The sequence below is a fragment of the Hemitrygon akajei genome, unplaced genomic scaffold (assembly GCF_048418815.1).
Source record: "Hemitrygon akajei unplaced genomic scaffold, sHemAka1.3 Scf000096, whole genome shotgun sequence".
Lineage (NCBI taxonomy): Eukaryota > Metazoa > Chordata > Chondrichthyes > Myliobatiformes > Dasyatidae > Hemitrygon > Hemitrygon akajei.
Window position 1 is genome coordinate 507,621 of NW_027331982.1, and position 27,577 is coordinate 535,197.

At 44.6% G+C, this 27,577-nt stretch overlaps 2 protein-coding genes across 4 annotated transcripts in view; one reads left to right on the forward strand and one right to left on the reverse strand.

Annotated features, from left to right (window-relative positions):
* Positions 1 to 27,577, forward strand: part of LOC140722997 (NACHT, LRR and PYD domains-containing protein 3-like) — a 299,766-nt gene that overhangs the window by 123,891 nt on the left and 148,298 nt on the right. The window contains exons 3-4 of one of the 3 annotated variants that reach the window (XM_073037624.1): positions 7,416 to 7,583; positions 16,185 to 21,162. In XM_073037624.1, the coding sequence (XP_072893725.1) occupies positions 16,571 to 17,845 (1,275 nt within the window). In that variant the 5' untranslated portion in view covers positions 7,416 to 7,583; positions 16,185 to 16,570 and the 3' untranslated portion in view covers positions 17,846 to 21,162. Of the gene's footprint in view, positions 1 to 4,827; positions 4,868 to 7,415; positions 7,584 to 16,184; positions 21,163 to 27,577 lie in introns of those variants that run through there. The other 2 variants (XM_073037620.1, XM_073037621.1) reach the window with 2 other exon arrangements.
* The window catches only part of LOC140722996 (NACHT, LRR and PYD domains-containing protein 3-like), a 725,328-nt gene that overhangs the window by 86,615 nt on the left and 611,136 nt on the right, over positions 1 to 27,577 (reverse strand). The gene's annotated exons all lie outside the window — the stretch shown is intronic.

A 27,577-nucleotide genomic window follows, 5' to 3' on the forward strand; every position in this document is an offset into this window, starting at 1 on the left:
TCTCTCCCATTTCCCGCACATCAGCCCTCACCCCATCTGCCCACCACCCGACTCGGGATAGGGTTCCCCTTGTCCTCACCTACCACCCCACTAGCCTCTGGGTCCAACGTATAATTCTCAGTAACTTCCACCACCTCCGATGGGATCCCACGATGAAGCACATCTTTCCCTCCACATTCCCTTTCTGCTTTCCGCAGGGATCGCTCCCTATCCAACTCCCTTGTCCCCCCATCCCTCCCCACCGATCTCCCTCCTGGCACTTATCCTTGTAAGCAGAACAACTGCTACACCTGCCCTTACACTTCCTCCCTCACCACCATTCAGGGCCCCAGACAGTCCTTCCAGGTGAGGCGACACTTCACCTGTGAGTCGGCTGGTGTGGTATACTGCGTCCGGTGCTCCCGGTGTGGCCTTTTATATATTGGTGAGACCCGACGCAGATTGGGAGACCGTTTTGCTGAACACCTACGCTCTGTCTGCCAAGGAAAGCAGGATTCCCCAGTGGCCACGCATTTTAATTCCACGTCCCATTCCCATTCTGATATGTCTATCCATGGCCTCCTCTACTGTCAAGATGAATCCACACTCAGGTTGGAGGAACAATAACATCTACCGACTGGGTAGCCTCCAACCTGATGGCATGATCATTCACTTCTCTAACTTCCGTTAATGCCCCTCCTCCCCTTCTTACCCCATCCCTGATATATTTAGTTTTTTTCCACCCTCCTTTTTTTCTCTCTTTCTGCCCGTCACTCTGCCTGTTCTCCATCTCCCTCTGGTGCCCCCCTCCCTCTTTCTTTCTCCCCAGGCCTCCCGCCCCATGATACTTTCCCTTCTCCAGCTCTGTATCACTTTCACCAATCACCTTTCCAGCTCTTGGCTTCTCCCCACCCCCTCCGGTCTTCTTCTATCATTTCGCATTTTCCCTTTCCCCTCGTACTTTCAAATCTCTTACTATCTTTCCTTTCAGTTAGTCCTGACGAAGGGTCTCGGCCTGAAACGTCGACAGCGCTTCTCCCTATAGATGCTGCCTGGCCTACTGTGTTCCACCAGCATTTTGTGTGTGCTGCAGATGCTGCAGATCCGCGGTAAAACGGGATCACGTGACGACTGGAGGGTCTTCCACGTGACCCGGTGACTCCACTCCTCGCCCCTCACACTCTACCCGACCTCCCCACCGCATTTCCCATATTATTCCATATTTACACCGGGTACAATTTTAACATTTTCCCTCCATATATTCCCGTCCCATCCCTCCACCTCCCTGGGTTGGGGTTATGGGTTCGAATCCCATGCCAGTCCGACAAACATTTTAGATCCAAACCAGAATTGTGCAGGTTTGATGTAAATCAGTCTATGTTTATAAACACTAATTTCTATTCACATTCCTCCGGCCTCACTGGACAGCAACACTGAAACATCAAGAGAGAAACTGCAGGAGGTGGCCATTCGGCCCCTCTAACTATCAACAAGATGGCGGCTGCTCTCCCATCTCAGCCACATGTTTCAGTCCGATCCTCATTTCCTTGATCCCTTCGGTCTCCACACATCTGCCGTTTTACAGACATTTACAGACATTCACCACCCTTGGAGTGGAGACATCTCCCCTCATCTGAGTCCCGGACAGTCCACCCCTTTTTCAGAGACTGGGATCCCTGGTTGAACCGGTAATGATGTTGTGCATTTCAATGTGTTCACCACTCAGTCCTCGATTCTCTAAATGAAAGGTTATCACATTTGATCTTTCTTCATATGATGACCCCACCACCCCAGGGATCAGTCTGGTGAATCTTCATTGCACTCTCTGTAACAAATACTCTCTAACCTCTTTGTTCATCCTCTATGGAATTAATTTCCATCTTCTGCAGCCCAGTGTTGCCCCAACTACTCACCTCCCACCCCTGTCACTTTTTCCACCTTCCCACCTCACCCTCACCTGGATCCACCTCTCACTCCCCAGCTTTTGCCCCATCCCCACCCCTCACCTCTTTTCTCTGACTATTTCCCGTCCACTCTCAGTCCAGAGGGAGGGTCTCAGCCCGAAATGTTGACGGTCCATTTTCCTCCACAGATGCTGTCCGACCCACTGAGTTGCTCCGGCAGTTTGTTCTTTGGTCTGTATAACCCGTGTTAATATGGGGATCGGGATTTTACACCATATTCCAGGTACAATCTCAACAAAGCACAAATAATTGTCACTTTGCCCGGACCATTGGCCCCGCTTGCAGGGCAACAGTCTGCCGGTGTTTGCCCCCTAATGTGGTGAATCCCTCTGCTCGACACCACCGTGGGCTCAGACATTTCCACAGATGAGCCCCTCCTGTCCCCACCGGGACAAACATCCTGTCCGCCCCCTCTCTCAACATCTTCATCCTTTCAATAAAATCCCCCCTCTCCCTCCCTCCCCGGGGAACCGGCATCAAACCGACGGGCCGAGCGGTCTCCTCCTACCTCTCAGCGATACATCAGACTCCGGCCACAGGAGACGCTTCACAAAAGCCCCCAACTTCACTCGGACGGAAATGGAAATAAATCAGAAAGCGAAAATTTACTTTGAGGTTTTCTCCGCTCTGAGGAGGCGGTCGACGCTCGAGCGGGAGACGAACTCAGCGGAGTAACGTCCACTCGGCCTGTCCGCCTCCGCGACTGGTTGTAACCAGTGATTGACATCGCTTCGCACCAATGAGAATAGCGCAGCTTCTGAATCCTCTGTTGACAGCGGTGGGGAAGGGGCTGGTCACGTGATTAGTAGCCCAGCCGTTCAACCGATAAAGCTCGAGCACAGCAGCGCGTGGGTGACGAAACCCACGCGCACGTGAGGGCAGATCCCGGTGGGGGAGCCCATGTGTGACGTCACCTGTGGGAGAGCGCTGGCATTTAAAAGCACCTTAATGGACTTTTCAGTGGGACAACAACATTAATCACGGGTTTCATCACTGAATCCAGTGTTGTGGGATGTAAAGTCCCCTGTTATGTGTCCGGCTGTGCCGTGTTGTTGGTGGAGTGGGCAGCGTGGTGTTTGTCTCTATTCGGGTCACAACACCAGAATTGCCAGTGGGGTCCACACACAGTGTATTAGTCAACAGAAAGATAGATAGGTAGATAGATAGATTGATAGATAGATAGATAGATAGATAGATAGATAGATACATACTTTATTCATCCCCATGGGGAAATTCAACATTTTTTCCAATGTCCCATACACTTGTAGTAGCAAAAACTAATTACATACAATACTTAACTCAGTAATAATATGTTATGCATCTAAATCACTAACTCAAAAAAAGCATTAATAATAGCTTTTAAAAAAAAGTTCTTAAGTCCTGGCAGTTGAATTGTAAAGTCTAATGGCATTGGGGAGTATTGACCTCTTCATCCTGTCTGAGGAGCATTGCATGGATAGTAACCTGTCGCTGAAGCTGCTTCTCTGTCTCTGGATGGTGCTATGTAGAGGATGTTCAGGGTTTTCCATAATTGACCGTAGCCTACTCAGCGCCCTTCGCTCAGCTACCGATGTTAAACTCTCCAGTACTTTGCCCACGACAGAGCCCGCCTTCCTTACCAGCTTATTAAGACGTGAGGCGTCCTTCTTCTTAATGCTTCCTCCCCAACACGCCACCACAAAGAAGAGGGCGCTCTCAACAACTGACCTATAGAACATCTTCAGCATCTCACTGCAGACATTGAATGACGCCAACCTTCTAAGGAAGTACAGTCGACTCTGTGCCTTCCTGCACAAGGCATCTGTGTTGGCAGTCCAGTCTAGCTTCTCGTCTAACTGTACTCCCAGATACATGTAGGTCTTAACCTGCTCCACACATTCTCCATTAATGATCACTGGCTCCATATGAGGCCTAGATCTCCTAAAGTCCACCACCATCTCCTTGGTCTTGGTGATATTGAGACGCAGGTAGTTTGAGTTACACCATATCACAAAGTCCTGTATCAGTTTCCTATACTCCTCCTCCTGTCCCTGCAGTCTTTGTCTCCTGGTAAACTCAACACCCTGACAGTGTGGACCATAGATACCCCTTCCTCTCAGAGTCAGGGAATCATTCAGACAGCTGATCGCTGAGAGGAATTATATTTATTGGTCATTAAAGTTCACCCAGATTCGTTTGGACGGATTTGATGTGGAGTTCGGGGTGTCACAGTGAAAGGGCCAGACGGTCGAACCCTCTCCGTTGTCCAAACATCCTTTCAGGTGAGGCGACATTTCACCTGTGAATCTTCCGGGGTCGCCCGTTGTGTCCGCTGCTCCGGATGCGTCCGCCTCTACACTGGTGACACCGGCTCCTCCGCAGTTGTGCGGGGTAGGAGTGTTTTTTTTTATCGGGGGTCGATATTATTGTTCCCTTTTGTGCGGAGGGATGGGTTTTGGGGTTTGATGATTGGGATCCCGTTCTTCTTGATCCGGGGGGTGGGGTAGAAGTTTGATTTTTCTCTGTGAACGACTTTCATGCTCTTTCTTTGTTTCGTGGTTCTCTGGAGAGAAAAAAAACATCGTTATTTATGGATACCTGCTTTAATAATAAACTAACCTTTGAACTACCCGTTCCGAGCGGGACTTCCCGGTGTCCAAACATTTTCATTCCTATTTCCATTCCCGTTGCTACCCCGCCTGCTGTGTTCGGCCAGCATTTTGTTTGTGTTGCTTTGGATTTCCAGGATCTGCAGACTTTGTCGTGTTTGTGATTTACCTCTCCGTTGTCCCTCCCGCCTCCGGCCACTTGTGGCGCTGTATGGATCTCCAGCCATCGGCAACGATGTGCAGACCTCCGGCCACCGGTGGCGCTATAGAGAAACGCTGCTGAACGCATGCGTGGTGCCGACTGCCGCTGTTGGCGATTCTCCGATTCGAGCAGGGGTGAGTAGGGAATGATCCCGGTGTTGTGTAACTTGGGGGCCGGTTGCATTGGGAAAGGGCCGGGCCCGAGCTCTGCCGGACAGCTGGAGCAGGGGTGCAGTGGCAATTTTTTTTTGCCTGAGCTGTATGGGGGGGGGGTGTTGTGGCGGCGGGCGGGTGGCGATGATTGATAAGGTCGTGGCCTAAGTTAGAAGGCTTGAAGTTATACAGCTCTCGGTACCTGCACGTGCAGTTCAACTCTTTGAGTGATTATGCAGAAAGTTTGAAGTTAATAACTTTTGTGGTATTTCTGTTTCAGATAATTGAAAATTGCTAGGTTTTGTAAAATTCAATCCTTCCACCTTAGGCCACGAACTTATTAATCACCCCAAGTTTGTGAGACCCAAATTGTGTACATGCTCATTTCATGTACTGGGCAACTTTCTTGCCCCATTCATTTAATGAGCAGGTACACAAATTGTGTGTGACATATATAGGGCTTCTTATAATGTCAAGCAGTAAACCAAGATGAAAGAAATATATGAATTCCAGAGCTCCACAGAAATATAGTGATAGCTAAGACATTAACAAGGTTATAGCCTCTCACTACATTTCAGTGTATAACTGGTACAATTAAACATAGAATACTTAATTTAATAATATGACAAAGTATTACACAGTTGCACTTAACTGATTATCATAGAATATAATTATCAAGCAAGTAAAATAACTTTGTTTGCTTAGAAGTCAAAGGGTTGTTAGTGAGAAAAATGTACTTTAGTCTTAGCGAGTAATCCACGGACCACCACAGATGTAGCCTTACTAATACGACTGAGTCGGAGCAGACGGCAGGGCCCGCAGCGCTTAGATAGATAGATAGATAGATACTTTATTCATCCCCATGGGGAAATTCAACATTTTTTCCAATGTCCCATACACTTGTTGTAGCAGAAACTCATTACATACAATCCTTAACTCAGTAATAATATGATATGCATCTAAATCACTAACTCAAAAAAAAACATTAATAATAGCTTTAAAGAAGTTCTTAAGTCCTGGCAGTTGAATTGCAAAGTCTAATGGCATTGGGGAGTATTGACCTCTTCATCCTGTCTGAGGAGCATTGCATCGACAGTAACCTTAGCAGTGTTACTCAGAGGTATAAAAATAACAGAAATAAAACAATTCATTTTTTTACACTTTTAGCCCCTAAATTGGAACCAAGTAATCGAGTATGAAAAAAGAACGTCTGATGAACTATTGCTAAAGCCATGAATATTGGTGAATATTAATCTCAAAAGCTGTAGGTTGGCAACTCTGCCTTGTACCGTTTCTCTCGGAGAAATGGTTGGACAGGAAGTGTACCTGTGAGTGTCGATACTCACAATATCCTCACACGTCGGGTGTTACATGGTTAGACCTTTACAGATCCTGTTTAGTCTTTAAATATATAAAAATTTAAAGAAGCTTGAATCTTTACATAAATTATTATCACATCTATACGAATAGAAAATATTGTATTTTGGAAGTGATAAATGTTAACGGGAGGAGAGCAACCATTTGGGAGGTTTGGAAATGTGCTTTGTCTCGGCTGTGAGTAAATGGGCTGTTCCATGTTTAAACAGTAGAAATAGACCCTGAGTTTGGTGTTCAAACTGTGTTTGGAAATCCACCCCCCCCCCCTCACTGTCACACAGTGGAAATCAGGTAGCTGTGCTGGAGATCTACACTAAAAACTAAAAATGTTTGAAGTCATTCTGATGAAATGTTATTAATTGAGTTGTATTGTAAGCTGTCCCTTACCTGCTGAGTGTTTCTGGTAATTCCAGTTTCTTTTTATTTCTTGGTTTACATTTCATGAACTGGACCTGTTTTAACCTGGAAATGAAAATGGCTGTGATAGTTTGTAGGCCTCCGTTGGAGTCTCTGCAAGTCTCTGATGGTTCTGAACCTGTGCTCAATGGAGTTCAGAGGGACGGTGGGGGTGGTGGGAGATGTATGGTTAAGTAAACCTACTGAATGCTGAAAAGCCTAGATACAGTGGACATGGTGAGGATGTTTCCAATAGACGCAGAGTCTGTGATCTTACAGCACAGTTTCAGAATAAAGATGCTTCCCTTTAAAACTGAGATGAGAAGTATTTTTTGGCTAAAAGATGTCTGATCTGTGGAATTTGTTGCCGCAGAAGTTGATTGAGGCTGCCATTTGGGTATATTTATGACAGAGATTAATATATTCATGATTGCTGAGTAGCTTCAGGGTTACAGGAGGAAGACAGGAATATGGTGTTGGAATGATAATCAGCCGTGGTTGAATGGTGGGCAGACCAGATGGATTGAATCACCTAATTCTGTTCCTGTGTATTATGTCTTACCATGACTGAATGAATGCTCCTTCTTATCCCATATCGTCTGTGACATGTGAGGGACAATAAAAGATTGTTCACTGAGATCATTAAATCTGCCTTCAGTGTTTAAATTTCAGAGAGTTTTGTTCTTAGTAACATTACGCAGAAATGTTTGGTTCTCCTTTTCATTATTAATGTGCTTCATTGTCTCTCTGGTTAAAGTTAGACCTGTGGTGAGAGATTTATTTGAAGAAAAACCCCAACTGGAGGCAAACCACGACTGAAGACGAGGGAACAGCAACAAGTGAACCAGCCCGAGGATTGAGAGCATCAACTGGAGAGAACCCATCTGACTCGGAGATTCCAGTGATTCAGTCAGGAGAAAGTTTGGTAGGTCTCATTTACTCAAACACTGGTCCTTTAGACATTACATACCTGTACAAAGGAAGGTAGGAAATAGTTGGAGTGAGACTGAATGTGTCCAGAAGAACCAGTTATGCCTCTGTCAGACCCAGTTGCAATGACTCCAGGTCTGGTAATGTGCTTCCAGCAGCCCAGCCCTTTGAAACCACTCCCATTCCCTCACAGTGGTTACTCAGTTCAAGATCTTGCATCCTCTGATGTAGCTTTTGGTCAGTTCTGAGTGGGGGAGGGAAAGAGAGGGGAGTGTTTATGCTGACTGTCTTTCAAAAAGATTAATTGTTTGAACTTGCTGCAAACTCTCTCCCCATACCCTGTACTTTCTCAACTAAATTATTGACATAGCAATGGGCGTAACCCCTGGGAAAGTCACTAAGCACGGGACTCGAGTCCAAGAAACAGGCAGTCACCATAACACTCTGCCTCTTACCAATCATCTGTTTGCAGACCCTGGGGCTCTGTAACAAACTCAATGTTAACAGAAAGATTAGTCAGTGATTAAGATGATGAGAGAATTGTGGCTCCTGACAGGACACGTGAGCTGAGCTGTCTGATTCAATGGACCAGATCCACCCTCGTTGACAACGTAATTTACCCCTTGCACATCCACTCAGGTCATGTTACATCCGATCACCCACAGTACCCAAACCCCCCTCCGTCCCACCAGTGGCCCCACACCCTTCTGACCATTCACCCCACACCGACACATAGACAGGCCCCCTTCACCTACATCCACCCTCCCAAGCTGGAGGGGAAACACAACAAACTGATCCCGCAATCCCGACTCGGGCGCAAATCTAAAAGACTGGAGAACCCGGTGCCTCCAGCTGTCTGGATCGATCCCAGCCCATTCCCACTGCAACCGGCCCTCGATTTACACAAACCCGAGATTAACTCTTTCCTCACCGCTAACTGAACAGGAGAAACACCAGCATCCGCTGGGGTTGGCATTGCACTGCGATTTGCAGCAGGTCCCCGTATGCTGTGAAACTCCCCACTGTCAGATATGTTGACCAGAACCGTACGTGTTAGAGCTCCCCACTGTTGGATATGTTGACCAGAATCATACACAGTAAATCTCAAGGCATGGAACCGTAATCCCACGGTGGATTTGTTCGGTGACTTGTGAACATATGTGATTAACGACCCTGCAACTGGGGACTGAATAAATAGTTAGTCTAACAATTCTAATCAGACACACCATCTTCTCACATTTCTCCCTCATCCCTGTCTACATACCCCGTTTCCCTCACCACTCCCTCCTCACAGTCCCTCTTCATCCTCCTGCCCTCTACTCCAGACCTCCCTTTTTATTCAGTCTCTCCCTCGCCATCTCACCTCTCCCTCACCCCTTCCATATCATCACCCCTCTCAATCATTCTTGCTTCCTCCCCACCTCTACCCTCCCCTTCCCTCTTCTCTATCCGCCTCAGTGACACTGCTACTTGACCATTCTCCCACTCTCTTTCACCTTCTGCCTTCCCCTCTCCATCTCCCCCTGTCTCATGCACCCTCTCACTTCAATCAAAATTGTCTCTCTCACTCAGTCACCTCCACCACTCTGTAACCTCCATTTCCAGCTCTCACCCTCTCTATCTCTCTCCCTACCTCCCACCCTCCCCCCTCTCTCAAACACTCTCCCTGCTGGCTCCCGTATCCCACATTGTCTTCCCCTCTTTCTCACCCTCTAAATCTGCCACTCACCCCACACGTTCTCCCTCTTCGCTCCCTGTCAGTCCTCCTCCTCACCCCCCCCATCACACCCCGTGCTCACCACCTCATTGAATACAGTGGTATACAAACAGCTGGGCACCACTGGTCAAACATTCTGTTACTGTGAATAATTTAGTGAGTAGAAGGTGAACTGATCTCCAAAAGTCATAAAGTTAAACACAAAACATTCCTTTCAACATTTTAAGTAAGATTAGTGTGTTATTAAAAACACAAAATGCTGGCAGAGCACAGCAGGCCAGACAGCATCTATGGGAGGAGGTAGTGACGACGTTTCGGGCTGAAACCCTTCATGAGGAGTTTAGTGTATTATTTCTGTTTTGTACAATTTTAGAGTGGGGGGAAAAAAAAGGAAAGGAGCACCATGGAAAAGTTTGGGCACCCCAAGAGATTTGAGCTCTCAGTTAAATTTTACCACGGTCTCAGACCTGAATTAGCTTGTTAGGACAATGGCTTGTTCACAGTCATCATTAGGACAGGCCAGGTTATGCAAATCGCAAAGCTTCATAAATACCCTGACTCCTCAAACCTTGTCCCAACAATCAGCAGCCATGGGTGCCTCTAAGCAGCTGCCTAGCACTCTAAAAGTTAAAATAAATGATGCTCAAATAGCAGGAGAAGGCTATAAGAAGATAGCAAAGCGTTTTCAGGTAGCCGTTTCCTCAGTTCACAATGTAATTAAGAAATCGCAGTTAACAGGAACAGTGGAGGTCAAGTTGATGTCTGGAAGACCAAGAAAACTTTCTGAGAGAACTACTCGTAGGATTCCTAGAAAGGCAAATCAAAACCCCCATTTGACTGTAAAAAGACCTTCAGGAAGATTTAGCAGCCTCTGGAGTGGTGGTGCACTGTTCTACTGTGCAGCAACACCTGCACAAACATGACCTTCATGGAAGAGTCATCAGAAGAAAACCTTTCCTGCGTCCTCACCACAAAATTCAGCGTCAGAGGTTTTTCTGACATTGAGGGAGAGGTTGTTTTCTTCACACCAGACAGATGTTGTTCAGACCTCAGATAGAGTCAGCAATCAAATGCTTGAGCATGGTGCGATGAATGTGCTGAGCTGTGGAAATCATGATGCAAGAAGCATCGTAGGAAAGCCAGATGAGCCCAGGGCATGGAATTGTGATATCGTAGGCATTACTGGGAATTGGTTGCACCCAACAGTCTGAGGGATGTAGAGGAACAAATTTGTAGAGAGTTCACAGACTACACCAAGAAGCAATAGTTGATATAGTAAGTGATTTTAACTTTCCATATATTGACTGGGACTCTCATACTGTAAAAGGACTAGATGGGGTAGAGTTTGTCAAATGAGCCTTAATCAGTACGTAAAACATCCGGCGTAGAAGTGTGCAATAAGCTGTTGGGAAACGATCCAGGGCTGGTGACAGAAATTAGTGTATGGGAACACTTTGTGTCCAGTGATCATAATGCCATGAGATTCCAAGTAAGTACCGAAAACCAGAGGCCTGGACCTCTCTTGAGATTCTAAATTGGAGAAAGATCAACTTTATGGTATTTGCAAGGATTTGACAAGGGTGGATTGGGACAGGCTGTTTTCTGGCAAAGGAGTACTTGGTGAGTGGGGATTCTTCAGAAGTGAATTTTTGAGGGTGTAGAGTTTGTATGTGCCTGCCAAAATAAAAGTTGAAAGTTAACTGGTGCAGGGAACCTTTGTTTTCAACTGATATCGAGGCCCCGGATATTTTGTTCCTCTAAATTCCTCAGGCTGTTGGGTGCTACCAAGACACATTAATGACTACAATATCATACTCCCACACCCTGAGCTCATCTGACTTTCTTTAGTTGTCTTCTCTTGGTTTCTAAAAGCTTATTTGCCCTCTCTTTGGCTTTTATGTTGGTTTTGGGTTCTCATTTCAGCCACGGTTGAGTCCTCCTGCTTTTCCAATGTTTCCACGTCTTTGGGATGTATCGATCACTCATCTCCCGAGTTGCTCCCAGAAACTCCAGCCATTGCTGCTCTGTTGTCACTCCTACCTTTTCCCTTCCAAACAAGTTTGGCCAGCTTCTCTGTCACAGAAACGTGGAGAAGGTCAGAACAGAAACATGCCCACTCTGGACGAACAGAATGGTGACCTATACAGGAGACAAAATAGATGGGGGAGGTTTTAAATAGTAGTTTTGCATCTGTATTTGCTCAGGAGATGGACACAGAGTCGATAGAAGTGAGACAAAGCAGCATCAACTTCATGGACCTTGTGCAGATTACAGAGGTGGAGGTGTTTGCTGTCTTAAGGCAAATTAGCATGGATAAATCCCCAGGGCCTGACAAGTTGTTCCCCAGGACCCTGTGGAAGACAAGTGCAGAAATTGTGGGGGTCCAAGCAGAGATATTTAAATCATCCTTAGTGACAGGTGAGGTACTGGAGGATTGGAAGACAGCCAAGGTTGATCCGCTGTTCAAGAAAGGCTCTAAGGATAAATGAGAAAACTTTATGTTAGTGAGCTTGACATCAGTAGTGGGAAAGTTATTAGAACATATGAGCAGGAACCGGGTATATACCGTAGATTTCGCACTACAGAGCGCACCTGATTAAAAGCCGCTGGCTCTAATTTTAGAAAGAAAATCAATTTTGTACTTGTACAAGCCGCACCGGATTTTAGGCCGCAGGTGTCCCACGTTGTAATATGAGATATTTACACAGAAAGATATTACACGTGAGGATTTTTAAACTTTTAATTAAATCCGTATGGTAACATAAACAAATACATATTGCAAATGCTTTTTTTCGAACCGTGCCTCTAACACGGCTACTTTTAAATATACATACGTATCGGTAACACACAAATTACGTTGCGTATACTTTTTTACTGAACAGTGCACGAACAACATTCCAATATCTCCTAACGACTGGTAAAAAAATATATACTGCAGCCTACCAGGAAAAGTTATTGATCGCCTTTAACTTAAAAGCAGCGTTTTCGTTCGGGTCTAATGCGCTCGGGTCTAATGAGCTCGGGTCTAATGCGCTAGGCTAATGTGCTCGCACCCACCTTCCCATTTATCGCAAACCGGTATTTCCCACAAGATGCGGCGAAACCGGATGTGATGTCATAGTATCCCGGGATGTACAGAAAACAAATATACTTAACACTTTTAACTTTAACTAGAAAATACTAACAAATGAATAACTAAGTGAAAATATTATAAACTAAATAACTGCCATAAAGGCAGCACAATGCTTTTCTTCGAGTGTTTTCCATGTTGATGAGGGTGAGTACAAATGACTGATTTACAATAATTTAATTGTGAAAGTGCGCTTGATTTATCGTACAATTTCATTGGACCTCTGTGAACTACTCATCAATTTTATTGGTCTACTGTTACGAGGCAAAATGTTTTTGGCGGCATGAAATAAAACCATGCATTAGCCGCACTGTAGTAAAGGCCGCAGTGTCAAAGCTGTTCAAAGCGTGGGAAAAAAGTAGTGGCTTATAATCCGACATCTACGGTAAGTATTTGGATCGATGTGGACTGATTAAGGATAGACAGCATGGTTTTGTGCATGGTAGGTCATGTCTAACCAATCTTATAGAGTCTCTGGAGAAAGCTATCAGGAAAGTGGATGAAGGCAAGGCAGCTGATGTTTTCTACATGGGCACTTGACAAAGTCACAAATGGGAGGTTGGTCAAGAAGGTTCAGTCACTTAGCATTCAAGATGAGATAGTAAATTGAATGAGGCAATGGTTTTGGGAGATATTTAAGGAAACGTACGCTGCAACCTGAGTTTCTTCGGTTAGCGGACGATTTCCCTCCATGCCTCTCTGGCGTCGTGGGCAACCGCGTACGAGGCAAGTTACAGCAGTGGTTCCAAAGAAATCAGCAGCCCGTAACCCGGCATGGATGGAAAGTGTGCAGGGGAGCCGGCTGGATTCAAATTCAGGTTCATTCTGAAGTCCGGCACTGTTGCCACTGTGCCACCAGCCAGATCCGGAGATTTTTTTCAATATTTTTATTGATTGTGTGTGTGTATATATATATATATATTAATAAACTATAAAAAATGATAAAATGGTACCAAATACTGTATATTAGAAACACACTTATAATCATAGATAGATAGATAGATACTTTATTCATCCCCATGGGGAAATTCAACCTTTTTTCCAATGTCCCGTACACTTGTTGTAGCAAAACTAATTACATACAATAATTAACTCAGTAAAAAAAATATGATATGCATCTAAATCACTTACTCAAAAAGCATTAATAATAGCTTTTAAAAAGTTCTTAAGTCCTGGCGGTTGAATTGTAAAGCCTAATGAATATATTCATGTAAATTGACTTAAATCATAATATTGAAATCTTCTAATTTTATCATTATACAAAAAAAATCTAATCCGCTACCAACAAAAAGCTGCTTGGTAAAAAAAAGAAAAAAAATGAAAAACGTCCTTATCATTATAAAGAACTAGATGATAATATGAGCCAACATCTGTACGTAACAACAAATCAAATGCTTTGAAAATAATTCAAAAATGGTCCCCATTATGTTTTAAAGTCTTTGATTCTGAAATTGAACACCGAATCTTTTCTAAATTTAAGCATGACGTAACATCACGTAGCCACTGATCAGGTATTTCCAAAATCATATCTTGCCCTCCAACAATACCAAATAAGGCAGTCAAAGGATTAGGCTTAAAATTAACTTTAAAAAGTGCAGAAAAGGTTTGAAATACTTCCTTTCAGTATTTTTCAAGACTCGGCCATATCCGAAACATAAGAATCAATGAAGCTACTCCATAGTTGCACCTGTCACAATAGGGAGACATATCCAAATAAAAATGAGAGAGCTTATCCTTAGTCATATGGGCCCTACGGACTACTTTAAATTGTAGGAAGGGATGGCAGGCATATAACGATGAAGTATTAACCAATTTATAAATTTCATTCCAGGTTCCTCAGAGATTGAAGTCTGCAAATCTTGTTCCCAGAGATTTTTAATTTTGTCTAAAGGAACATTTGTCATTCTCAACAGCATGCCATAAATATTGGATATTGAACCATTCTGAAAAGTTTTCAGATTAAAAATTACATCTAATAAATTCTTACCTGGACTTTTTGGAAATGTATGCAATTGAGACTGCAGAAATTCCCTAAATTGCAGATATAAAAAAAAGGTTTTTGGTAAGCTATATTTAGCTGACAATTGCTCAAGCGAAAAGACTTCCTCCAACTAACAAATCCTGGAAGCATTTAATACCCAGTCTATCCCATTCTTTAAAAACTACATCGATCAAAAAAGGTTTAAAAAATAGCTAGAACAAATAGGACTTGATAGAGAATGTCTCATTAAAACAAAATATTTTCTAAATTGTATCCAAATCCTCAAAGTATGTTTAACTACGAAACTGTCAGTTAGTTTACTTAAAAATAAAGGAAGTGAAGATCCAAGAAGAGAAATAATAGAGAATTTATGAACAGAATTAGCTTCCATAGAAACCCAAACAGGACAGTCCTCATGGTTAATATAGTATGACCAAAATGTGAGGTTCCATATATTGCCTGCCCAGTAATAAAACATAAAATTTGGTCATGCTAAACCTCCATTCTTTCTTGCTTTTTGAAAATGAAATTTATTTAGTCGAGAAAGTTTATGTTTCCATATATAGGAAGATAGGGTAGAGTCAAGAAAATCAAAAAAGGATTGCGGAATAAAGACGGGTAAGGCCTAAAAAAGCTATTTAAATTTAGGTAAGATTCATTTTAATAGAATTGATTCGGCCAATCAACGATAATGAAAGAGGCAACCATTTTGAAAGTGTCCTTTTAACGTAACCCAATAGAGTGAAAAAACTTCCTTTAAATAATAGCTTATAAATCTTAGTAATTATTACACCAAAATAGGTTAATTGATTTCTTACAGTTTTAAAAGGAAGGTTAGTATGAATGGGTACCAAATTATTCAAAGGAAGATGTTCAGTCTTATGTAAATTTAGATTATATCCTGAAAATTGGCTGAAACAAGAAAGTAAAGAAAGCACAGAAGTTTCGACATTAGAAATATAAAGTAGTAGGTCATCGGCATAGAACAAAACTTTGTGAATAATACCTCTCCTTAATATCCCAGCGATACAGTGAGATTCTCTAAAGGCAATAGCTAAGTGTTCTAAGGCCAGATCAAAGAGCAAAGGACTCAAAGGACAACCTCAAATGACCAGACTGGATTTATTAAAGATAAATATTCTCATTTCACTATTCGTCATTTATTAAATGTCATTTATTCTCCTTCCAAAGAGACATTGGAATGTGTGACATCCTTAGATGCTGAGAAGGCCTTTGATTGGGTTGAAAACATCAGAAAATTTAATTTTGGGCCTGATTTTATTCAATGGTTTAAATTACTTTATTTATATCCTTCTGCTCGGATTTTAACTAATTCTCAGAATTACAAACCATTTATCTCCAATGTGGAACTAGACTAGGTCAGGAGATATTTACATGGCATTAAGTCTATGGCACTTTAAATTAATAGTACATAAAAGAAAATCCCAGCTGTATGTCAACAAAAGCTACTTGCGTGAGAGTGTTTCAGTTACTGTGGGGCCAGGCACCCATGCCGCTCAGGGGGAACGGGGAATATTGCCAATGGAGAGAGTCAAACTGAGCCAAGTAACAGACTGGAGATGGCAGAAATGCCACATACTTCTCGACCATCAGAGAGTTTGATGGTCATTCCAGATACTAACACTTTGCCCAGTTAGAAGGTGATTTCTCTCTCCAACTTAGGTTGAACTACACTGTAACAGTGTGATATCAGATCACACTTTGGCAACTCAAGTGAGCTCATCTGAAATGTTGTCCTTCTTTACAGGTTAAAAATGACAAGGAATTTGTCTATGGAAATTCAGACACAGCATACCAGTTTTGCTGTCTCGGTCTAGATATTTAAGAAGTGGAGCAAGGGATTCACTCGATCATCCTTCCTGCTCAGACTGTGCACAGGGATTCACTTGGTCATCTGACCAACTGGCACGCCGATCATTTCACCTGCTCAGACAGTGGGAGTGCATTCACTCGGTCATCTCATCTGAAGGTATATCAGCAAGTTCACACTGGACAAGGCCACTCACCTGTTCTGTGTGTGAGAAGGGGTTCAGTCGGTCATCCCACCTGTGGACACAGCAGTCAGATCACACTGGGCAAAGGTTGCTCATCTGCTGAATTTGTGGGAAAGTATTCACTCAGTCATCTGATCTAATGGCTCACCAGCGAGTTCACACTGGGGAGCGGCCGTTCACCTGCTCAGACTGTGGGAAGGGATTCACTCAGTCATCCACCCTACTGGTACATCAGCGAGTTCACACTGGAGAGAGGCCATTCACCTGCTCAGAATGTGGGAAGGGATTCACTCGGTCATCCCATCTGAAGGTACATCAGTTAGTTCACACTGGGGAGAGGCCATTCACCTGCTCAAACTGTGGGAAGGGATACACTCGGTCATCCACTCTGAAGGAACATCAGTTAGTTCACACTGGGGAGAGGCCATTCACCTGCTCGGACTGTGGGAAGGGATTCACTTACTCATCTAATCTGAAAGTACATCAGCGAGTTCACACTGGGGAGAGGCCATTCACCTGCTCAGACTGTGGGAAGGGATTCACTCGGTCATCCCATCTGAAGGTACATCAGCGATTTCACACTGGGGAGAAGCAGTTCATCTGCTCAGACTGTGGGAAGGGATTCACTCGGTCATGTAAACTGAAGTTACATCAGCGAGTTAACACTGGGGAGAGGCCATTCACCTGCTCAGAATGTGGGAAGGGATTCACACAGTCGTTTAAATTGAAGGAACATCAGAGAGTTCACACTGGGGAGAGGCCATTTACCTGCTCAGACTGTGGGAAGGGATTCACTTGGTCATCTCAACTGAAGGTACATCAGCGAGTTCATACTGGGGAGAGGCCGTTCACCTGCTCAGACTGTGGGAAGGGATTCACTCAGTCATCTAAACTGAAGGTACATCAGTTAGTTCACACTGGGGAGAGGCCATTCACCTGCTCAGAATGTGGGAAGGGATTCACTCGGTCATCTGACCTACTGGTACATCAGCGAGTTCACACTGGGGAGAGGCCATTCACCTGCTCAGAATGTGGGAAGGGATTTACTCGGTCATCTGACCTACTGGTACATCAGCGAGTTCACACTGGGGAGAAGCCGTTCACCTGTTCAGAATGTGGGAACGGATTCACTCGGTCATCTGCCCTACTGGTGCATCAGCGAGTTCACACTGGGGAGAGGCCATTCACCTGCTCAGAATGTGGGCAGGGATTCACTGGGTTATCCCATCTGAAGGTACATCAGCGAGTTCACACTGGGGAGAGGCCATTCACCTGCTCAGAATGTGGGCAGGGATTCACTCAGTCATCCCATCTGAAGGTACATCAGCGAGTTCACACTGGGGAGAGGCTGATCACCTACTTAGACACTGGGAGGAGATTCTCTCAGTCATCTCAACTTTATGTGCATCATTGAGTTCACACTGGGGAGAGGCCGTTCACCTGCTGTGAATGTGGGGAAGGATTCACTCAGTCATCTAACCTTGTGACACACTACTGGATTCACACTGGGGAGAACCTTTAAATAAGCTGCATGCTGGATATTTGTTCATCACCATTGCTGAATGCAATTTGAAGAGTGACTTGTAAATTATTGCTGCTGATCACCACACCCAGTTCTGCACCCTGGTCACTGGGCATGGGAGGAGTTTCTTCTGCTGCACATTCATCTTTAATGGGACTGGAGTTTAATATTCTGGATCAGAGAAATAAGTCAGTTCTATTTTAAACTCTGTCTCCAGTACTTGGTGAATTTATAACACACCTAGCGTACAGTAGAGAGTCAACTCAGGCCGGCTGGACCCTGCCAGTGATTCTGTTCCAGGACAGTCATTTTCATTTTTTCAATGTTTTTATTGATTTCCAGTAATGAAAAATATACATATCAGTGGAGAGGTTTAGCAAACAGATAATACAAAAGACATAAACAGCAATAAAGAAAAGTATATATTGTCAAAATCAGATAGGTTTAATGTTATGCTGTTATATATACAGTGTAATCAAAAAAACACAACTCTTAATAAATCGTTAAAAAAGATTGGAAAATTTTATTTATATGCAGGAAAAAAACACTAAACTGAATAAGAAAAGAGATTGGGCAGTCCAATTGAGGATAAAATTAGAAGAAAAACAAAGAGAAAAGGCACCCTTCCAGTCACCTCCAAACCTTCACAGATAAGGATTTTTCCTAAAGAGAATAAAGAACAAATAAATTAAATCATATGAAAATATTGAATAAAGGGTCACCAGACTTGCTCAAAATTAAACGATGTATCAAACGTCCAGCTTCTAATTTTCTCCAAGCTTAGATATGACATAATGGAGGTGAGCCAATAGAAAACAGTAGAGGATTAGATTCTTTCCAATATAACAAGATAGTACTCCTCGTCAGTAAAGTTGAAAAGGCGATTGCATGTTGAGTGGAAGCAGATACTCTCCCTATTTCCTCTAGAATAATCCCAAAAATTGCCGTAAGAGAAATTGAGTTGAACATCCACATCTATAACTTTAGACAATATTCTAAACACATCTCTTAGAGCAGCTACCTCTACGTTATATCTGTCACAAATAGGGCTTATATTAGGAAATATATGCACCAATTTATCTTTAGACATATTGGCCCTATGTACTATCTTAAACTGAGCAGAGAGTCAACTCAGGCCTGCTGGACCCTGCCAGTGATTCTGTCCCACGACAGTCCTTTTAAATCCTCCCCTGTCGTTCACCTCTTGTTCCCCCGTGGGACGGGTTCCAAACAGTCACCACTCTGTGGGTGAAAAGGTTCCCCTTGAATTTTCTCCAGACTGAAGAAGTTGAGCTGACTGCAGTTCTGTCTGAGATGTTCTTTGCCCCTGAAATCTCTGAGCTGAGGAAGAATGAATTTGGGAGATACCCTCCTTATTCATGGCTCATTTCCACATTATGGGTCATTTTCCCTGCTTCTAAAGAGTTGTTAGAAAACACGCTGTCCTCTAAAGACTGAAAGCAGAATGCGAAAACATTGGTTGGATGTTCAAAGGAGCAGGATCAGAAACCAGAGGAGAGTCTGCACAGGGCAGAGTTTGGGGCTCTGGACGATGGTCGAGGTAAGAACGTATGATGAGGAGAAGGAAATCAGCAGCGGGGTGTGGCAATGAATGACAGAGTAGCAACATTTGGAAGCTGATAGAGAAAATAATTTGTTTGTCTGACTAATGACACAAACAATACCTGGTGAGGTGCTCCACTGGTCAGGGAACGTGTGTGTTCAGAATTGTTATATCTATTGAGGGATTTGCTTGTTTATCCTGTAATATTATATCAGGATGGTTATTATGAATTGTCCTATCTGTAATAATGTAACAATTATCATATAAATTGTGAGATTTTGACTAAGTGGATCAGGCTGGAATTTATTGTACCTTAATTAGGTTAACATGGTCATTCATCCGTTTGTATTTTAAAGCAAGATTTTGGTGAATGATATTTGCCACTTGATTGCAGCTGCATAATCAATCAGATTGAGTTCAACTGCCGCAGGCTCCTGGAATATGGTGGACTGTGTCTGGTTTCTCTTAGCATTTTCTGCATTGATTGCCTTGTTTGTATTGTATGTATTTGTGATTTTCTTCCCCTTTTGCTAACCACCTTGTCCTGTATTTCCGCAAGGAACCCCTCTGTTTCTGGGAAGAGGTCTCCAACTCTCAGTCCAGGTGCTCGGTGATTCCTTGTCACCATCTCGTCTGCTCAGATCGTTGGGATGTCTCCCATGGAGGGTCATACTCATTCCACTGGTTAAGGTTTTCTTCCACAGTGATGATTTGTTTTTCTGAGGTAGCTTCTCATTTAAGTTTTCTGGTCTGTATTTCTTTTCACAATTGCATGTACACATATGGAGTGCTGAATCACGTTCAAATTCAAGTGTAATCCAAGATGGCGGCGCGACGGAGCTTGCAGCGGCCATTCCGGAGCTGATTATCTGTTATTTGTGAAGCGGGGTGCCGTGCGCAATCATAATCGGATGAAAAACGGACGTGGGAGCACGGAGGAACATCTGGAAATCTCCAGGAAGACCTTCTTCGTTGCTGCTGCTGCTGTGAGATCCGGGACTCAGCTGGGAAGAACAGGCCCCCATTCCTCGGGGTCGCGTTGGCGGGGCAGTCTTAATACGCTCGGCAGAGGATGGTGCTCGGAGAAGCTGTGCCGGAGGCGCGGAGGTTCGCCGGACATGGAGTCCGCTGCGGTCAGGTCGCTTTCACTGTGTGCTGTGTCTGCGAGGCTGAGTCGGGCGGCGCCGTGGAAGTCCATAGCGGGGGTATTCCCTTCTGCTGCCTGCGTGGGATGACGAGTCTATCGGGACCCTGTGGACGTGGAAACTGTGTGGTGGTTTCTTTTGAACTTATAGTCTTTTAACATCTTTGGACTATTTTTACTGTGCCCATGGTCTGTTTTTTTTTAATGAATTATGCTATTGTTTGCACTATTGTAACTACGTGGTTTCGTGCAGGTTTTGTAGCTTTAGTTTTTGGTCTTGTTTTGTCTGGTGGGTTTGGAGCTCCTTTCTGGGTAACGTGCTAAGACAGTAGCGCGATATTAATACGCAGCATTCTCTCCGGACACTGGATTGGGGATTGCCAAACGTTATGTGGATTTTCTGGTGTAGTCTGTTTTGTCATGTGCTTTTGTGATATCATTCTGGAGGAACGTTGTCTCATTTTTTTTAACTGCATTGCATTTGTGGTTTCTAAATGACAAATAAACTGAATCTGAATATAATAACGTGTTTTGATTTACTTTGTTTATCTGTGCGTGGCTCATCGGAGGATGCTGTCCTTTCTTTCATAAGTAGTTGTGTGTTCTGTGTGTTGTTTGTGCTGCTGTTCTTTACAACCCGGCTCGGAGAAACCTTGTCTAGTTTGTTGGTGTGCATGTGTGTTATTAAATGACAGCAAACTCGACTGGAGGTAGCTAGGCCACACCACCCTCCGAGAAAAACATAGACTGACTGTCCAAACCATGTCCAAACCAAAGAAAGGTGAGGAATGTCAGAGTCTATATCCTCACCTAGACAGCCTGTGCCCAGGCAGGAATCGGGTCTGGACAAAGTTTTCCCGTCTTTGTGGCTCCTTTCCTTGACGCCACTCCTTCTAACAGGCATTCACGCTCTCCCTCCCTCCGAACATTATTCGCCACCATCACCCTCGCTCTGTCTCTCTGACATCCAACCGCCATCCCTATGGATGAAATTTCCGAATATAAGGTTTACAGGGCTGTATGTTGCTTAAGCTTTGTGAGATTGTGGACTTCTGCGTTTTCCACGAAATAATATCGTGCCTGTCACTACTGTTCCTCAGAACCATAATACAGCTGCGCAAATGAGATGAGTTTAACAATAAATCATGAAAATAAACATTGTGAACTAACTCCATTGTTCTGCTGAGATTTCACACACCTCTCTGCTACTAGATATAAAGAGAAGCATTATACTTGTACCTTAGAGTTCCACGCATGTGGACTCTCCGTGATAGCATGTTAAATAAAAGATTTGCCAACTGAACTTGATTCTTTAACATCTCTGACAATTTGCCTTAGTTAAGCAGGATGCCAACAAAATAGTTTCAAGCGATGGAGTAACTGTGGGTGGGAATGGCAACTTCGAGTTAGCTACCCGTTGGGTGATCCGCTTTGAGCCTCCTGGCCCATGACCGGGTAGAAAGGACGGCATCGGCAAGATCAAGTAGGGAAGACCGCAGTATTATGTGAAGTATTGTTGGAAGTAAGGACGTGAGGATCCGGATCCTAGTCCCACCCAAGATGTTTTCCGATTAGTAAACAAATCCAACAGGTATTGTTGCAAGAGGCGAACGGAACGAAATGTCGTTCACGCTTGAGTTGCGACTGATTGTCTTTCCTTTGCAGGAGCAGGTAAGTAGATTGAAGGCGGATGGGAAGCAGTGACAGTAAAGTTGATCAGGAATGCGGGGGAGAGAGTTTCCTGTAAAGATAATGATGAAAACCAGGTAAGTAGATTGAAGGAAGATGGTAAGTAATGATAGTAAAGATTGCTGACAGAAATGCGAAGTGAGTTTTCTCTGTAAAGGTAAAGGGAAAAAAATGAGAAAGTTGCGCCGGCAGATTGAACGAGTAGCGAAATCCCGTGGAGAGCCGCTGGTGCCGCCAATCTCCACTGCTGATGATGGCTAGTTGGAAAGTGGATATACTAGACATGTGATTTCTTTTACCAGTGACTTGTGTGGTTGGACACAAGGACGGAGGCTCTATGGGAGTCTTTTGAGATAAAGAAAATTAAATATTTTAAACAAGTTACTGTTAGAGGAGACAGAGACTCTACGCGGGATTTAATAAAGTGTTTTGATTTATGCAATTGACTTTGTTATTTTGAGCCTGGTCAATGGAGTATGTTGTCTTTGTTTTTCTAAGTATCTGTGGGTTGTGAGTGCCCTGGGTCGGGGAAACGAAACGTTGTTTCGCTAAATGACAATAATCTTGACTTGACTTGAGAAAAGGCTGGAGGTAGCTCAGCGACATCAGTCTCCGAAACCAATAAATAGACCGACTCTGCAGAAGACGTCCGAACAGAAGAACCGGGAGTTGTCTCAAGGCTTATATCCTCACCGGAGAGAGTCTGAGAGAGCCTGAGCCCGTCCCGGATTCAGATCTCATCGAAGTTTTAATGTTCGCAGAAGCTGTACGACAGAATCAAACACCCCGACCCGCCTTATAACGCCCAGGCAACCGAAGCCGACGAGCAGAAGGGGGACAAACCGCGAGACAAAGAACTATCCAAGGATAGATGAGCCCATTTTCAGGGTCGCTTGTCCACTGGCGGATGGGACTAAAAATCAAACGGGACATGAATATTATTTGCGTATTTAACCAGGAAACGGGAAGCAAATCAGAATAGATCCTGTTACACAATATCCAAAACAAAAGATTTGCCCCGTCGCGGTAATCCGGCCGTGGGCCCTGTCCGAGGTTCAGGCCATGGGACAAATTTGTAAGATTTATAATCGCTTGCCTGGAAATGGTCAGATGTTATTGAAAGTGGTGCGTGGGACAGACTTGGACTGCAGTGCAAGGACATTGTGAAGTCCGCAGAGGAATAAAGTGAGAAACAATAATGATGGAGATAACGTTACTGATGGAAAGTGGTTACAGGGGACCGTGTAAGGTTGCCATTATGGGGAAGCCATAGTGACTCTGAAGAGGTTGCCAGGTGCAGACAAAAAACAGGAGAAAATATGACTGACTGTGCTTCCCGTTTCCTTGACACATGGGAATCATCTGCTGGAATAGACTTGCAGGACAACTCTGCGCTACCGTGCAGATAGTCCAGACATTCTTAAACTGCCGAACGACGCTTATTATCTACGGCAGTGTATTCCGACATGCCGACCTCTGATTCATTTCCATCGCACCGTCCGATACACTGAAACATCTCAGCCGAGCGATCACCAGAAGCTCCTTTCCGTGACTAACAGAGCAGAAACTCTTTCTTTAACAGGACGCAACTATTATGGTCCAGAAGACACAGTGGCAGAACTGTTTATGAGTGAAGAACAGAATGAGCGGTTTAAATTGCCAAACGTAACCCCTCATGTCACCACAGCCATCAAACTCTCTGCAACTCCTGAACTACTCGGACCCGCGCTTCAGACTTTACAGGGTTAAACCTCACACAGTCTACGTCACTGCCTAATACTAACGCTACTCTACAACTTCATTCCGGAAATTTAATCTTCGCCCTTTTCAGCGTTAAAACAAAGTTTTACCTGCCTGCTCCCCCTACTTCGCCCGAGCGTGTCGTACACCTTTTGCTTTCGCAGTCACCTCCCTCCCTGTGGTCGGTACACAAGAACCATGTGGGATTGTACATTCCGCCCCACAACAGGAAGACCAATGCTGTTCCACCCTCTATACGGAAATATAATTTGTCACCGGAGGGGTCACCTCCCTCCCTGTGGTCGATACACAAGAACCATGTGGGATTGTACATTCCGCCCCACCACAGGAAGACCAATGCTGTTCCACCCTCTATACGGAAATATAATTTGTCACCGGAGGGGTCACCTCCCTCCCAGTGGTCGGTACACAAGAACCATGTGGGATTGTACATTCCGCCCCACCACAGGAAGACCAATGCTGTTCCACCCTCTATACGGAAATATAATTTGTCACCGGAGGGGTCACCTCCCTCCCAGTGGTCGGTACACAAGAACCATGTGGGATTGTACATTCCGCCCCACCACAGGAAGACCAATGCTGTTCCACCCTCTATACGGAAATATAATTTGTCACCGGAGGGGTCACCTCCCTCCCAGTGGTCGGTACACAAGAACCATGTGGGATTGTACATTCCGCCCCACCACAGGAAGACCAATGCTGTTCCACCCTCTATACGGAAATATAATTTGTCACCGGAGGGGTCACCTCCCTCCCTGTGGTCGGTACACAAGAACCATGTGGGACTGTGCATTCTGCCCCACCACAGGAAGACCAATGCTGTTCCACCCTCTATATGGAAATATAATTTGTCACCGGAGGGGTCACCTCCCTCCCTGTGGTCGATACACAAGGACCATGTGGGATTGTACATTCCGCCCCACCACAGGAAGACCAATGCTGTTGCACCCTCTATACGGAAATATAATTTGTCACCGGAGGGGTCACCTCCCTCCCTGTGGTCGATACACAAGAACCATGTGGGATTGTACATTCCGCCCCACCACAGGAAGACCAATGCTGTTCCACCCTCTATATGGAAATATAATTTGTCACCGGAGGGGTCACCTCCCTCCCTGTGGTCGATACACAAGGACCATGTGGGATTGTACATTCCGCCCCACCACAGGAAGACCAATGCTGTTCCACCCTCTATACGGAAATATAATTTGTCACCGGAGGGGTCACCTCCCTCCCTGTGGTCGGTACACAAGAACCATGTGGGATTGTACATTCCGCCCCACCACAGGAAGACCAATGCTGTTCCACCCTCTATACGGAAATATAATTTGTCACCGGAGGGGTCACCTCCCTCCCTGTGGTCGGTACACAAGAACCATGTGGGATTGAACATTCCGCCCCACCACAGGAAGACCAATGCTGTTCCACCCTCTATCCGGAGATATAATTTGTCACCGGAGGGGTCACCTCCCTCCCTGTGGTCGATACACAAGAACCATGTGGGATTGTACATTCCGCCCCACCACAGGAAGACCAATGCTGTTCCACCCTCGATACGGAAATATAATTTGTCACCGGAGGCAGTGAAAGGTATGAAGCCTGGCATAGAAGCGCTGTTGGATCAGGAAGTGGTGCTCCCAACCTGTAGTCCCTGTAATTCCCCTGTTTTACCAATTCCAAACGCAAGTCGTGATAATGAGTGTTTTTTTTTACCAGACTTAAGGGAAATTAACAAGATAGTTGTACCTCTTGGTCCCGTCGTGACCGATGCTAACGTCATCGTCTCCATATTCCTGCCGCATCTGATGTTATTCTGTTACAGACCCTGTTCTGCCTTTTTCTCCATCCCATTACACAAGGACAGTCAGTATTTGTTTGCTTTCACTTACAGTGGTGGACAGTGAACTCGGACCAGGGTGCATCATGGGTAAACTGAGAGCCCCTCGGTTTATGCCGCAGCAGTCACACGGGACTTAAGCGCCCAGCGGTTGCCAGGGGAAAGTAGAAATTTACAAACTGCCGATTATCACTCTCGGCCGAGTTAATTGCGAACAAATGACATTGCGGCTCTGTTGCCAAGCCTGGCTGAAAAGAGACAAGAGGTATCCCTCAACAAACATCAGCTTTGTCAGCCCTCTCTACAGGATTTGGGAGACATGGTTTCTCAAGGAACTGAACAATTTGCCAAAGAACGAATTGCAGCTTTTATTAATGCACCACCTCCCCGCACCCGAACTGAAATGCTTCCCGTTTTGGGAATGGTGAATTATTGTAGACATTGTATTCCTGAATATCGAATAATGGAGGCTCCTCGTCGACAAGCCTCCTTACCGAGCATATCAGCCGAAATACAATTGACTCGGGAACTGAATACAGTCTTTAATGCTCTTGACTCTGCTTTGTCAACCGCCCCTGCTCTGGGCATATCTGACTATCCAGCTCCTTCCCAATTATTTGTAAGTGAACTGCAAAGGTTTGCTTGTGGCAGTTTAACACGTCGACATGGAGCCCTCCGACGACCCAATCCATATTATTCATTAAATTACCCCCAGTTGTAATCGGCATGTCTGGTTGCCTAAAATCTGTCGCCGACCCTGCAGTTGTGGTGGAAAAGTCCAATCCTACTGTATTGGATCACCCTGATGAAGGGTCTGGGCCCGAAACGTCACTGTTTGCTCTTTTACTTAGACGCTGCCTGACCTGCTGAGTTCCTCCAGGATTTTGCGTCCATTACTTTGATTTCCCGCATCTGCAGATTTTCCCTTGTTTGTGATTGGACACAGACAGCAGTCAACAACAGAAGGACGTGTAGTTCATTGACACAACAAAGTTAACCCCGGGTCATTGCCATCTCCGGAATGCAATGGTCTTGTCATTTATTCTTGCCAGGCAGCTGTGTTGTAGTCACTAATCCTCTCAAACTGATTGGGAGTTAAATTGACCAAGACTAGAATGAAGTCCCTTCGGATTCAAACTGTGATTGTCTTCAACGGGTGGACGGAGATGGGACATAATCGTTACGGATCACTGGAACAGTCATGTATGATAAAGTGTTGAGTTACTAATGACTAGCGCGAGGCGCATAAATCTATCCTGCCCTCGAAAAGTTACCTGTCAGGTCGACTCTTACTTCCGTCAAACCCCGGGAGTGTAGAATCACCGGTGTTGTATAACGCTGATCGGTGGCAGGACAGACATCAGTGAGACGGAACTGGAAATGCAACAGAGTGTGTACTGCTCCATCAGAAAGCGGTACAACATCGTTTAAAGTAATTCTGCGAAATTTCTCTGTGTGGCTTTCCGCATCAGATAATCAATGTGAAAGATACAGAGTCCGAATCCTCAGACACGAGGCATTTGACATTTTTAACATGGTGATGAACAATAAGCACAGATGACTGAAATATTTAAGAATATTTTAACCGACCGTGCCTTACAAACTGAGCGTTTCCATTAATTTATGTCT